Source organism: Coregonus clupeaformis, unplaced genomic scaffold (assembly GCF_020615455.1).
Source record: "Coregonus clupeaformis isolate EN_2021a unplaced genomic scaffold, ASM2061545v1 scaf1851, whole genome shotgun sequence".
In the NCBI taxonomy this organism is placed as follows: domain Eukaryota; kingdom Metazoa; phylum Chordata; class Actinopteri; order Salmoniformes; family Salmonidae; genus Coregonus; species Coregonus clupeaformis.
Window position 1 is genome coordinate 59,193 of NW_025535305.1, and position 14,522 is coordinate 73,714.

Genomic DNA, 14,522 nt, shown 5'->3' on the forward strand with positions numbered 1-14,522 from the left:
ATCATCCGTAACCATGGTAGCATCCACACTTCATTCCGGATTATCCGTAACCATGGTAGCATCCACGCTTCATTCCGGATCATCCGTAACCATGGTAGCATCCACACTTCATTCCGGATTATCCGTAACCATGGTAGCATCCACATTCATGTAGAAGTCTTTAGAAACATTATATTACTATTTCCAATAAAAGTGACTCCAAAATGACCCAATACATTATCTCTAGTCCTGCTGGGAGAAAGAGAAACAACGTGTTTGGTTTCTAGTCCTACTGGGAGAAAGAGAAACAACGTGTTTGGTTTCTAGTCCTGCTGGGAGAAAGAGAAACAACGTGTTTGGTTTCTAGTCCTGCTGTAGCCGGTCACGACTTGTTAATGATTTGGAAAAACAGCTGATTTGTAGTAATTTATTTTCCTCATATAATTAGCGAACACAACATGTCAAATTAAATCAGTCAAACCATGTCTTAAAATAAACAGAATCACTGGGTGCTACTGTACCACACACACACACACACACACACACACACACACACACACACACACACACACACACACACACACACAGGGTAGACGGGGTGTGTTGTGTACAGACAAAGGCCTCCCTGTTAAAAGTGCTGTAGTGTGGAGTGGACAGCAGGTCCCCCTCTGACCCCAACTGGGCTGAAGTCTCAGCCACTAGGTAACAGCAGGATGGGCTCAGACAGCCCTCCTCTCTCTCTCCTCCCTTTCTCATCTCCTTATTTCAGGCCCCGTCTCAGCCTGTTGCTCCGGTGGCTCCTGTTACTGAACATCAGACGAGGATCAAAATTATACCTGCAGAGAGAAGAGGAGAGGGTTAGAGCTGGGTGGTCTGAGGAGAGGAGAGGAGAGGGTTAGAGCTGGGTGGTCTGAGGAGAGGAGAGGGTTAGAGCTGGGTGGTCTGAGGAGAGGAGAGGGTTAGAGCTGGGTGGTCTGAGGAGAGGAGAGGGTTAGAGCTGGGTGGTCTGAGGAGAGGAGAGGGTTAGAGCTGGGTGGTCTGAGGAGAGGAGAGGGTTAGAGCTGGGTGGTCTGAGGAGAGGAGAGGGTTAGAGCTGGGTGGTCTGAGGAGAGGAGAGGGTTAGAGCTGGGTGGTCTGAGGAGAGGAGAGGAGAGGAGAGGGTTAGAGCTGTGTGGTCTGTAGAGAGGAGAGGGTTAGAGCTGGGTGGTCTGAGGAGAGGAGAGGAGAGGGTTAGAGCTGGGTGGTCTGAGGAGAGGGAGGGTTAGAGCTGGGTGGTCTGAGGAGAGGAGAGGGTTAGAGCTGGGTGGTCTGAGGAGAGGAGAGGGTTAGAGCTGGGTGGTCTGAGGAGAGGAGAGGGTTAGAGCTGGGTGGTCTGAGGAGAGGGTTAGAGCTGGGTGGTCTGAGGAGAGGAGAGGAGAGGAGAGGGTTAGAGCTGGGTGGTCTGAGGAGAGGAGAGGGTTAGAGCTGGGTGGTCTGAGGAGAGGAGAGGGTTAGAGCTGGGTGGTCTGAGGAGAGGAGAGGAGAGGGTTAGAGCTGGGTGGTCTGAGGAGAGGAGAGGAGAGGGTTAGAGCTGGGTGGTCTGAGGAGAGGAGAGAGGGTTAGAGCTGGGTGGTCTGAGGAGAGGAGAGGAGAGGGTTAGAGCTGGGTGGTCTGAGGAGAGGAGAGGAGAGGGTTAGAGCTGGGTGGTCTGAGGAGAGGAGAGGAGAGGGTTAGAGCTGGGTGGTCTGAGGAGAGGAGAGGAGAGGGGTGGGTTAGAGCTGGGTGGTCTGAGGAGAGGAAGGAGAGGGTTAGAGCTGGGTGGTCTGAGGAGAGGAGAGAGGGTTAGAGCTGGGTGGTCTGAGGAGAGGAGAGAGTTAGAGCTGGGTGGTCTGAGGAGAGGAGAGGGTTAGAGCTGGGTGGTCTGAGGAGAGGAGAGGGTTAGAGCTGGGTGGTCTGAGGAGAGGAGAGGGTTGGGTTAGAGCTGGGTGGTCTGAGGAGAGGAGAGGGTTAGAGCTGGGTGGTCTGAGGAGAGGAGAGGAGAGGGTTAGAGCTGGGTGGTCTGAGGAGAGGAGAGGGTTAGAGCTGGGTGGTCTGAGGAGAGGAGAGGGTTAGAGCTGGGTGGTCTGAGGAGAGGAGAGGAGAGGGTTAGAGCTGGGTGGTCTGAGGAGAGGAGAGGGTTAGAGCTGGGTGGTCTGAGGAGAGGGAGAGGGTTAGAGCTGGGTGGTCTGAGGAGAGGAGAGGGTTAGAGCTGGGTGGTCTGAGGAGAGGAGAGGGTTAGAGCTGGGTGGTCTGAGGAGAGGAGAGGGTTAGAGCTGGGTGGTCTGAGGAGAGGAGAGGGTTAGAGCTGGGTGGTCTGAGGAGAGGAGAGGGTTAGAGCTGGGTGGTCTGAGGAGAGGAGAGGAGAGGGTTAGAGCTGGGTGGTCTGAGGAGAGGAGAGGGTTAGAGCTGGGTGGTCTGAGGAGAGGAGAGGGTTAGAGCTGGGTGGTCTGAGGAGAGGAGAGGGTTAGAGCTGGGTGGTCTGAGGAGAGGAGAGGAGAGGGTTAGAGCTGGGTGGTCTGAGGAGAGGAGAGGGTTAGAGCTGGGTGGTCTGAGGGAGAGGGTTAGAGCTGGGTGGTCTGAGGAGAGGAGAGGAGAGGGTTAGAGCTGGGTGGTCTGAGGAGAGGAGAGGGTTAGAGCTGGGTGGTCTGAGGAGAGGAGAGGGTTAGAGCTGGGTGGTCTGAGGAGAGGAGAGGGTTAGAGCTGGGTGGTCTGAGGAGAGGAGAGGGTTAGAGCTGGGTGGTCTGAGGAGAGGAGAGGGTTAGAGCTGGGTGGTCTGAGGAGAGGAGAGGGTTAGAGCTGGGTGGTCTGAGGAGAGGAGAGGGTTAGAGCTGGGTGGTCTGAGGAGAGGAGAGGGTTAGAGCTGGGTGGTCTGGGAGGAGAGGGTTAGAGCTGGGTGGTCTGAGGAGAGGAGAGGGGTGGGTTAGAGCTGGGTGGTCTGAGGAGAGGAGAGGGTTAGAGCTGGGTGGTCTGAGGAGGAGAGGGTTAGAGCTGGGTGGTCTGAGGAGAGGAGAGGGTTAGAGCTGGGTGGTCTGAGGAGAGGAGAGGGTTAGAGCTGGGTGGTCTGAGGAGAGGAGAGGGTTAGAGCTGGGTGGTCTGAGGAGAGGAGAGGGTTAGAGCTGGGTGGTCTGAGGAGAGGAGAGGGTTAGAGCTGGGTGGTCTGAGGAGAGGAGAGGGTTAGAGCTGGGTGGTCTGAGGAGAGGAGAGGGTTAGAGCTGGGTGGTCTGAGGAGAGGAGAGGGTTAGAGCTGGGTGGTCTGAGGAGAGGAGAGGGTTAGAGCTGGGTGGTCTGAGGAGAGGAGAGGGTTAGAGCTGGGTGGTCTGAGGAGAGGAGAGGGTTAGAGCTGGGTGGTCTGAGGAGAGGAGAGGGTTAGAGCTGGGTGGTCTGAGGAGAGGAGAGGGTTAGAGCTGGGTGGTCTGAGGAGAGGAGAGGAGAGGGTTAGAGCTGGGTGGTCTGAGGAGAGGGGTGGGTTAGCGCTGGGTGGTCTGAGGAGAGGGTGGGTTAGCGCTGGGTGGTCTGAGGAGAGGGGTGGGTTAGCGCTGGGTGGTCTGAGGAGAGGGGTGGGTTAGAGCTGGGTGGTCTGAGGAGAGGGGGTTAGAGCTGGGTGGGCTGAGGAGAGGGTTAGAGCTGGGTGGTCTGAGGAGAGGGTTAGAGCTGGGTGGTCTGAGGAGAGGGTTAGAGCTGGGTGGTCTGAGGAGAGGGTTAGAGCTGGGTGGTCTGAGGAGAGGAGAGGGTTAGAGCTGGGTGGTCTGAGGAGAGGAGAGGGTTAGAGCTGGGTGGTCTGAGGAGAGGAGAGGGTTAGAGCTGGGTGGTCTGAGGAGAGGGTTAGAGCTGGGTGGTCTGAGGAGAGGGTTAGAGCTGGGTGGTCTGAGGAGAGGGTTAGAGCTGGGTGGTCTGAGGAGAGGGTTAGAGCTGGGTGGTCTGAGGAGAGGGTTAGAGCTGGGTGGTCTGAGGAGAGAAGAGGAGAGGGTTAGAGCTGGGTGGTCTGAGGAGAGGAGAGGGTTAGAGCTGGGTGGTCTGAGGAGAGGAGAGGGTTAGAGCTGGGTGGTCTGAGGAGAGGAGAGGAGAGGGTTAGAGCTGGGTGGTCTGAGGAGAGGAGAGGAGAGGGTTAGAGCTGGGTGGTCTGAGGAGAGGAGAGGAGAGGGTTAGAGCTGGGTGGTCTGAGGAGAGGAGAGGAGAGGGTTAGAGCTGGGTGGTCTGAGGAGAGGGTTAGAGCTGGGTGGTCTGAGGAGAGGGTTAGAGCTGGGTGGTCTGAGGAGAGGGTTAGAGCTGGGTGGTCTGAGGAGAGGGTTAGAGCTGGGTGGTCTGAGGAGAGAAGAGGAGAGGGTTAGAGCTGGGTGGTCTGAGGAGAGGAGAGGGTTAGAGCTGGGTGGTCTGAGGAGAGGAGAGGGGGTGGGTTAGAGCTGGGTGGTCTGAGGAGAGGAGAGGGTTAGAGCTGGGTGGTCTGAGGAGAGGGTTAGAGCTGGATGGTCTGAGGAGAGGAGAGGAGAGGGTTAGAGCTGGGTGGTTGGTCTGTGTACTGTGCGTGGTGGTGGTGGTGTGTCTGTGCGTACCGTGTGTCGTAGACTCCAGGGGTCCTACAGGACGGTCCAGAACAGGACTGCAGCATCATCAGTCTGTGGTTCATCTTCTCCAGGACCTCCTGGTCAATGGTCTTCGCCAGGTTACTGAGCTGGTAGGGGTCTGCTGTCATGTTATATACCTCTACAAACACCTGTGACACAGACAGACAGACAGACAGACAGAGAGAGAGAGAGAGAGAGAGAGAGAGTTAGTTAGTAGGGTGGCCTGGCGGCCATGTTGAGTGTCCCCATAGCAGTACAGCAGGAACTTCATTCTATTTCTATGGGTGGACTGGCGGCCATGTTGAGTGTCCCCATAGCAGTAAAGCAGGAACTTCATTCTATTTCTATGGGTGGACTGGCGGCCATGTTGAGTGTCCCCATAGCAGTACAGCAGGAACTTCATTCTATTTCTATGGGTGGACTGGCGGCCATGTTGAGTGTCCCCATAGCAGTACAGCAGGAACTTCATTCTATTTCTATGGGTGGACTGGCGGCCATGTTGAGTGTCCCCATAGCAGTAAAGCAGGAACTTCATTCTATTTCTATGGGTGGACTGGCGGCCATGTTGAGTGTCCCCATAGCAGTACAGCAGGAACTTCATTCTATTTCTATGGGTGGACTGGCGGCCATGTTGAGTGTCCCCATAGCAGTACAGCAGGAACTTCATTCTATTTCTATGGGTGGACTGGCGGCCATGTTGAGTGTCCCCATAGCAGTAAAGCAGGAACTTCATTCTATTTCTATGGGTGGACTGGCGGCCATGTTGAGTGTCCCCATAGCAGTACAGCAGGAACTTCATTCTATTTCTATGGGTGGACTGGCGGCCATGTTGAGTGTCCCCATAGCAGTAAAGCAGGAACTTCATTCTATTTCTATGGGTGGACTGGCGGCCATGTTGAGTGTCCCCATAGCAGTACAGCAGGAACTTCATTCTATTTCTATGGGTGGACTGGCGGCCATGTTGAGTGTCCCCATAGCAGTAAAGCAGGAACTTCATTCTATTTCTATGGGTGGACTGGCGGCCATGTTGAGTGTCCCCATAGCAGTACAGCAAGAACTTCATTCTATTTCTATGGGTGGACTGGCGGCCATGTTGAGTGTCCCCATAGCAGTACAGCAGGAACTTCATTCTATTTCTATGGGTGGACTGGCGGCCATGTTGAGTGTCCCCATAGCAGTACAGCAGGAACTTCATTCTATTTCTATGGGTGGACTGGCGGCCATGTTGAGTGTCCCCATAGCAGTAAAGCAGGAACTTCATTCTATTTCTATGGGTGGACTGGCGGCCATGTTGAGTGTCCCCATAGCAGTACAGCAGGAACTTCATTCTATTTCTATGGGTGGACTGGCGGCCATGTTGAGTGTCCCCATAGCAGTACAGCAGGAACTTCATTCTATTTCTATGGGTGGACTGGCGGCCATGTTGAGTGTCCCCATAGCAGTAAAGCAGGAACTTCATTCTATTTCTATGGGTGGACTGGCGGCCATGTTGAGTGTCCCCATAGCAGTAAAGCAGGAACTTCATTCTATTTCTATGGGTGGACTGGCGGCCATGTTGAGTGTCCCCATAGCAGTAAAGCAGGAACTTCATTCTATTTCTATGGGTGGACTGGCGGCCATGTTGAGTGTCCCCATAGCAGTACAGCAGGAACTTCATTCTATTTCTATGGGTGGACTGGCGGCCATGTTGAGTGTCCCCATAGCAGTAAAGCAGGAACTTCATTCTATTTCTATGGGTGGACTGGCGGCCATGTTGAGTGTCCCCATAGCAGTACAGCAGGAACTTCATTCTATTTCTATGGGTGGACTGGCGGCCATGTTGAGTGTCCCCATAGCAGTACAGCAGGGAACTTCATTCTATTTCTATGGGTGGACTGGCGGCCATGTTGAGTGTCCCCATAGCAGTACAGCAGGAACTTCATTCTATTTCTATGGGTGGACTGGCGGCCATGTTGAGTGTCCCCATAGCAGTACAGCAGGAACTTCATTCTATTTCTATGGGTGGACTGGCGGCCATGTTGAGTGTCCCCATAGCAGTACAGCAGGAACTTCATTCTATTTCTATGGGTGGACTGGCGGCCATGTTGAGTGTCCCCATAGCAGTACAGCAGGAACTTCATTCTATTTCTATGGGTGGACTGGCGGCCATGTTGAGTGTCCCCATAGCAGTACAGCAGGAACTTCATTCTATTTCTATGGGTGGACTGGCGGCCATGTTGAGTGTCCCCATAGCAGTACAGCAGGAACTTCATTCTATTTCTATGGGTGGACTGGCGGCCATGTTGAGTGTCCCCATAGCAGTACAGCAGGAACTTCATTCTATTTCTATGGGTTGACTGGCGGCCATGTTGAGTGTCCCCATAGCAGTAAAGCAGGAACTTCATTCTATTTCTATGGGTGGACTGGCGGCCATGTTGAGTGTCCCCATAGCAGTACAGCAGGAACTTCATTCTATTTATATGGGTGGACTGGCGGCCATGTTGAGTGTCCCCATAGCAGTACAGCAGGAACTTCATTCTATTTCTATGGGTGGACTGGCGGCCATGTTGAGTGTCCCCATAGCAGTAAAGCAGGAACTTCATTCTATTTCTATGGGTGGACTGGCGGCCATGTTGAGTGTCCCCATAGCAGTAAAGCAGGAACTTCATTCTATTTCTATGGGTGGACTGGCGGCCATGTTGAGTGTCCCCATAGCAGTAAAGCAGGAACTTCATTCTATTTCTATGGGTGGACTGGCGGCCATGTTGAGTGTCCCCATAGCAGTAAAGCAGGAACTTCATTCTATTTCTATGGGTGGACTGGCGGCCATGTTGAGTGTCCCCATAGCAGTAAAGCAGGAACTTCATTCTATTTCTATGGGTGGACTGGCGGCCATGTTGAGTGTCCCCACAGCAGTAAAGCAGGAACTTCATTCTATTTCTATGGGTGGACTGGCGGCCATGTTGAGTGTCCCCACAGCAGTAAAGCAGGAACTTCATTCTATTTCTATGGGTGGACTGGCGGCCATGTTGAGTGTCCCCATAGCAGTACAGCAGGAACTTCATTATATTTCTATGGGTGGACTGGCGGCCATGTTGAGTGTCCCCACAGCAGTAAAGCAGGAACTTCATTCTATTTCTATGGGTGAGACATATACACATCCCTAACACAAACATATTGTGACTAAAGGTGATAGTTCTCTCCCTCTGTTACCTCGTTGTCATCAAACTCGCAGTACTGGAGGTTGGTAAAGGGGCTGACGGTCCGAACGCAGGCGTACGTGTTGTTAAAGGAATCCTCACACACACAGTCAGGGAAACACTCGGAGACCCCCGGGCCCAGCAGGGGGCAAGCTGGATCAGCCACATCAGACCCCTCCCCTTCATACTCCACCAGGAAGTCTGTCCTCCAGGTTGAGCTGTTCACTGATCCCCCCTGACACACACAGAACACACACACAGGATTCAGATGAATACCAGTTACACACTGTTCACAGAACACACACACAGGATTCAGATGAATACCAGTTACACACTGTTCACAGAACACACACACAGGATTCAGATGAATACCAGTTACACACTGTTCACAGAACACACACACAGGATTCAGATGAATACCAGTTACACACTGTTCACAGAACACACACACAGGATTCAGATGAATACCAGTTACACACTGTTCACAGAACACACACAGGATTCAGATGAATACCAGTTACACACTGTTCACAGAATACACACACAGGATTCAGATGAATACCAGTTACACACTGTTCACAGAATACACACACAGGATTCAGATGAATACCAGTTACACACTGTTCACAGAACACACACACAGGATTAAGATGAATACCAGTTACACACTGTTCACAGAACACACACACAGGATTCAGATGAATACCAGTTACACACTGTTCACAGAACACACACACAGGATTCAGATGAATACAAGTTACACACTGTTCACAGAACACACACACAGGATTCAGATGAATACCATTTACACACTGTTCACAGAATACACACACAGGATTCAGATGAATACCAGTTACACACTGTTCACAGAACACACAACTACCACCATGTCTAGACTGTGTTGTACTAGACTGTGTTGTACTAGACTGTGTTGTACTAGACTGTGTTGTACTAGACTGTGTTGTACTAGACTGTGTTGTAATAGACTGTGTTGTACTAGGCTGTGTTGTACTAGGCTGTGTTGTACTAGACTGTGTTGTAATAGACTGTGTTGTACTAGACTGTTGTAATAGACTGTGTTGTACTAGACTGTGTTGTACTAGACTGTTGTAATAGACTGTGTTGTACTAGACTGTGTTGTACTAGACTGTTGTAATAGACTGTGTTGTAATAGACTGTGTTGTACTAGACTGTGTTGTACTAGACTGTGTTGTACTAGGCTGTGTTGTACTAGGCTGTGTTGTAATAGACTGTGTTGTACTAGACTGTGTTGTAATAGACTGTGTTGTACTAGACTGTTGTAATAGACTGTGTTGTACTAGACTGTGTTGTACTAGACTGTGTTGTACTAGACTGTGTTGTACTAGACTGTGTTGTACTAGGCTGTGTTGTAATAGACTGTGGTGTACTAGGCTGTGTTGTAATAGACTGTGTTGTACTAGACTGTGTTGTAATAGACTGTGTTGTACTAGACTGTTGTAATAGACTGTGTTGTACTAGACTGTGTTGTACTAGACTGTGTTGTACTAGGCTGTGTTGTAATAGACTGTGGTGTACTAGGCTGTGTTGTAATAGACTGTGCTGTAATAGACTGTGTTGTACTAGACTGTTGTAATAGACTGTGTTGTACTAGACTGTGTTGTACTAGACTGTGTTGTAATAGACTGTGTTGTAATAGACTGTGTTGTAATAGACTGTGTTGTACTAGGCTGTGTTGTACTAGGCTGTGTTGTAATAGACTGTGGTGTACTAGGCTGTGTTGTAATAGACTGTGTTGTAATAGACTGTGTTGTACTAGACTGTTGTAATAGACTGTGTTGTACTAGACTGTGTTGTACTAGACTGTGTTGTACTAGGCTGTGTTGTAATAGACTGTGTTGTACTAGGCTGTGTTGTACTAGATGTGTTGTACTAGACTGTGTTGTACTAGGCTGTGTTGTACTAGGCTGTGTTGTACTAGGCTGTGTTGTACTAGATGTGTTGTACTAGACTGTGTTGTACTAGACTGTGTTGTACTAGACTGTGTTGTACTAGACTGTGTTGTAATATACTGTGTTGTACTAGACTGTGTTGTACTAGGCTGTGTTGTACTAGACTGTGTTGTACTAGACTGTGTTGTACTAGGCTGTGTTGTAATAGACTGTGTTGTACTAGGCTGTGTTGTACTAGGCTGTGTTGTACTAGATGTGTTGTACTAGACTGTGTTGTACTAGGCTGTGTTGTACTAGGCTGTGTTGTACTAGATGTGTTGTACTAGACTGTGTTGTACTAGACTGTGTTGTACTAGACTGTGTTGTACTAGACTGTGTTGTAATAGACTGTGTTGTACTAGACTGTGTTGTAATATACTGTGTTGTACTAGACTGTGTTGTACTAGGCTGTGTTGTACTAGACTGTGTTGTACTAGGCTGTGTTGTACTAGATGTGTTGTACTAGACTGTGTTGTACTAGACTGTGTTGTAATAGACTGTGTTGTAATAGACTGTGTTGTACTAGACTGTGTTGTACTAGATGTGTTGTACTAGACTGTTGTAATAGACTGTGGTGTAATATACTGTGTTGTACTAGACTGTGTTGTAATAGACTGTGTTGTACTAGACTGTGTTGTACTAGACTGTGTTGTAATAGACTGTGTTGTACTAGACTGTGTTGTACTAGACTGTGTTGTACTAGACTGTGTTGTACTAGACGTTATAGTATAGTTGTGGTTGCTGTATGGATTCTCACCAGGACAGGCAGGAAGGACATGCCATCCATGGTAGTCTTGTTGACGTTATAACCAGCCATGTCCAGGATGGTAGGACCCAGGTCAACGTTCTGGACCGCTAGCCCGGTGGTCTGGTTAGGCTTGATGTTGGGCCCTCGGATCAGTAGAGGAACTCTTATATCAGACTCATACAGCTGCCTCTTATCCAGGGGGAGAGAGAACTGACCTGGGGGAGAGAGCTGCCTCTTATCCAGGGGGGAGAGAGAACTGACCTGGGGGAGAGAGCTGCCTCTTATCCAGGGGGGAGAGAGAACTGACCTGGGGGGAGAGAGCTGCCTCTTATCCAGGGGGGAGAGAGAACTGACCTGGGGGGGGAGAGAGCTGCCTCTTATCCAGGGGGAGAGAGAACTGACCTGGGGGGGAGAGAGCTGCCTCTTATCCAGGGGGAGAGAGAACTGACCTGGGGGGAGAGAGCTGCCTCTTATCCAGGGGGAGAGAGAACTGACCTGGGGGGAGAGAGCTGCCTCTTATCCAGGGGGAGAGAGAACTGACCTGGGGGGAGAGAGCTGCCTCTTATCCAGGGGGGAGAGAGAACTGACCGGGGGGGAGAGAGCTGCCTCTTATCCAGGGGGAGAGAGAACTGACCTGGGGGGAGAGAGCTGCCTCTTATCCAGGGGGAGAGAGAACTGACCTGGGGGAGAGAGCTGCCTCTTATCCAGGGGGAGAGAGAACTGACCTGGGGGAGAGAGCTGCCTCTTATCCAGGGGGAGAGAGAACTGACCTGGGGGGAGAGAGCTGCCTCTTATCCAGGGGGGAGAGAGAACTGACCTGGGGGGGAGAGCTGCCTCTTATCCAGGGGGAGAGAGAACTGACCTGGGGGGAGAGAGCTGCCTCTTATCCAGGGGGAGAGAGAACTGACCTGGGGGGAGAGAGCTGCCTCTTATCCAGGGGGAGAGAGAACTGACCTGGGGGGAGAGAGCTGCCTCTTATCCAGGGGGAGAGAGAACTGACCTGGGGGAGAGAGAGCTGCCTCTTATCCAGGGGGAGAGAGAACTGACCTGGGGGGAGAGAGCTGCCTCTTATCCAGGGGGAGAGAGAACTGACCTGGGGGGAGAGAGCTGCCTCTTATCCAGGGGGAGAGAGAACTGACCTGGGGGGAGAGAGCTGCCTCTTATCCAGGGGGAGAGAGAACTGACCTGGGGGGGAGAGAGCTGCCTCTTATCCAGGGGGAGAGAGAACTGACCTGGGGGGAGAGAGCTGCCTCTTATCCAGGGGGAGAGAGAACTGACCTGGGGGGAGAGAGCTGCCTCTTATCCAGGGGGAGAGAGAACTGACCTGGGGGGAGAGCTGCCTCTTATCCAGGGGGGAGAGAACTGACCTGGGGGAGAGAGCTGCCTCTTATCCAGGAGAGAACTGACCTGGGGGAGAGAGCTGCCTCTTATCCAGGGGGAGAGAGAACTGACCTGGGGGGGAGAGAGCTGCCTCTTATCCAGGGGGAGAGAGAACTGACCTGGGGGGAGAGAGCTGCCTCTTATCCAGGGGGAGAGAGAACTGACCTGGGGGGAGAGAGCTGCCTCTTATCCAGGGGGAGAGAGAGAACTGACCTGGGGGGAGAGAGCTGCCTCTTATCCAGGGGGAGAGAGAACTGACCTGGGGGGAGAGCTGCCTCTTATCCAGGGGGAGAGAGAACTGACCTGGGGGGAGAGAGCTGCCTCTTATCCAGGGGAGAGAGAAACTGACCTGGGGGAGGAGAGCTGCCTCTTATCCAGGGGGAGAGAGAACTGACCTGGGGGGAGAGAGCTGCCTCTTATCCAGGGGGAGAGAGAACTGACCTGGGGGGAGAGAGCTGCCTCTTATCCAGGGGGAGAGAGAACTGACCTGGGGGGAGAGAGCTGCCTCTTATCCAGGGGGAGAACTGACCTGGGGGAGAGAGAACTGACCTGGGGGGAGAGAGCTGCCTCTTATCCAGGGGGAGAGAACTGACCTGGGGGAGAGAGCTGCCTCTTATCCAGGGGGAGAGAGAACTGACCTGGGGGAGAGAGCTGCCTCTTATCCAGGGGGGAGAGAGAACTGACCTGGGGGGAGAGAGCTGCCTCTTATCCAGGGGGAGAGAGAACTGACCTGGGGGAGAGAGCTGCCTCTTATCCAGGGGGAGAGAGAACTGACCTGGGGGGAGAGCTGCCTCTTATCCAGGGGGAGAGAGAACTGACCTGGGGGGAGAGAGCTGCCTCTTATCCAGGGGGAGAGAGAACTGACCTGGGGGAGAGAGCTGCCTCTTATCCAGGGGGAGAGAGAACTGACCTGGGGGGAGAGAGCTGCCTCTTATCCAGGGGGAGAGAGAACTGACCTGGGGGGAGAGAGCTGCCTCTTATCCAGGGGGAGAGAGAACTGACCTGGGGGGAGAGAGCTGCCTCTTATCCAGGGGGAGAGAGAACTGACCTGGGGGAGAGAGCTGCCTCTTATCCAGGGGGAGAGAGAACTGACCTGGGGGGAGAGAGCTGCCTCTTATCCAGGGGGAGAGAGAACTGACCTGGGGGGAGAGAGCTGCCTCTTATCCAGGGGGAGAGAGAACTGACCTGGGGGAGAGAGCTGCCTCTTATCCAGGGGGAGAGAGAACTGACCTGGGGGGAGAGAGCTGCCTCTTATCCAGGGGAAGAGAGAACTGACCTGGGGGGAGAGAGCTGCCTCTTATCCAGGGGGGAGAGAGAACTGACCTGGGGGAGAGAGCTGCCTCTTATCCAGGGGGAGAGAGAACTGACCTGGGGGGAGAGAGCTGCCTCTTATCCAGGGGGAGAGAGAACTGACCTGGGGGGAGAGAGCTGCCTCTTATCCAGGGGGGAGAGAACTGACCTGGGGGGAGAGAGCTGCCTCTTATCCAGGGGGAGAGAGAACTGACCTGGGGGGAGAGAGCTGCCTCTTATCCAGGGGGGAGAGAGAACTGACCTGGGGGAGCTGCCTCTTATCCAGGGGGAGAGAGAACTGACCTGGGGGGAGAGAGCTGCCTCTTATCCAGGGGGGAGAGAGAACTGACCTGGGGGGAGAGCTGCCTCTTATCCAGGGGGAGAGAGAACTGACCTGGGGGGAGAGAGCTGCCTCTTATCCAGGGGGAGAGAGAACTGACCTGGGGGGAGAGAGCTGCCTCTTATCCAGGGGGAGAGAGAACTGACCTGGGGGGAGAGAGCTGCCTCTTATCCAGGGGGAAGAGAGAACTGACCTGGGGGAGAGAGCTGCCTCTTATCCAGGGGGAGAGAGAACTGACCTGGGGGAGAGAGCTGCCTCTTATCCAGGGGGAGAGAGAACTGACCTGGGGGGAGAGAGCTGCCTCTTATCCAGGGGGAGAGAGAACTGACCTGGGGGGGAGAGAGCTGCCTCTTATCCAGGGGGAGAGAGAACTGACCTGGGGGGAGAGAGCTGCCTCTTATCCAGGGGAGAGAGAACTGACTTGGGGGAGGAGTCAGCTGAGTGACAGCTATCCTCTTAGAGGTGGAGATGTTTACTTTTCTGTATGCGGTGTGTGTGTGTGTGTGTGTGTGTGTGTGTGTGTGTGTCTGTGTGTGTACCTGTCTGTGAGAGGTGTGTGTACCTGTGTGGTATCCGTTGTCTGAGGTGAAGATGATGTAAGTGTTCTCCAATTCACCTCTGACCTCTAACCTCTTAACCACCTTCTCCACCAGGTCATCCACTGACAGCAGAGTACGCCACCTAGTGGGGGGGGGGACACACATTATAACTCATAAAGGTGACTCGTTTCAGGAAACTAGGCGTATGTCGCACATCACTAGTTCACAGGAGAGGCATTTAAACAATTATTAAAATGTTTTATCAATATGCGTTTTGGGGCAGAAATGCCTTCTGGAACATGTGAACTTTCATGTGCCTTAATAACAAACTTGTATGGGATCTGTAAATACAAATACAATTCTTAAATTACGAGCCCAGTTGGTTTAGCCACGGAAACAGAGAGGAACCTTCCCGCTAGCCATGATTGGCTGAGATAATGGATGGGCTGGTCATGCTGAGAGATGAGTTCGGATTGGCAGAACTGCAAAAAACACCTGTCTCCGGATTACATCTTCA

General features: G+C 52.6%; 1 protein-coding gene across 2 annotated transcripts in view; it reads right to left on the reverse strand.

Moving 5' to 3' along the window:
• Positions 1 to 392: 392 nt before the first annotated feature.
• The window catches only part of gnsa (glucosamine (N-acetyl)-6-sulfatase a), a 36,994-nt gene continuing 22,864 nt past the window's right edge, over positions 393 to 14,522 (reverse strand). Inside the window, exons 5-9 of one of the 2 annotated variants that reach the window (XM_045218849.1) lie at positions 14,029 to 14,147; positions 10,466 to 10,671; positions 7,752 to 7,973; positions 4,548 to 4,708; positions 393 to 815 (exon numbers count right to left, since the gene is read on the reverse strand). In XM_045218849.1, coding sequence (XP_045074784.1) covers positions 740 to 815; positions 4,548 to 4,708; positions 7,752 to 7,973; positions 10,466 to 10,671; positions 14,029 to 14,147 — 784 coding nt within the window. In that variant the 3' untranslated portion in view covers positions 393 to 739. The remainder of the gene's footprint in view (positions 816 to 4,547; positions 4,709 to 7,751; positions 7,974 to 10,465; positions 10,672 to 14,028; positions 14,148 to 14,522) is intronic. The other variant, XM_045218850.1, reaches the window with a different exon arrangement.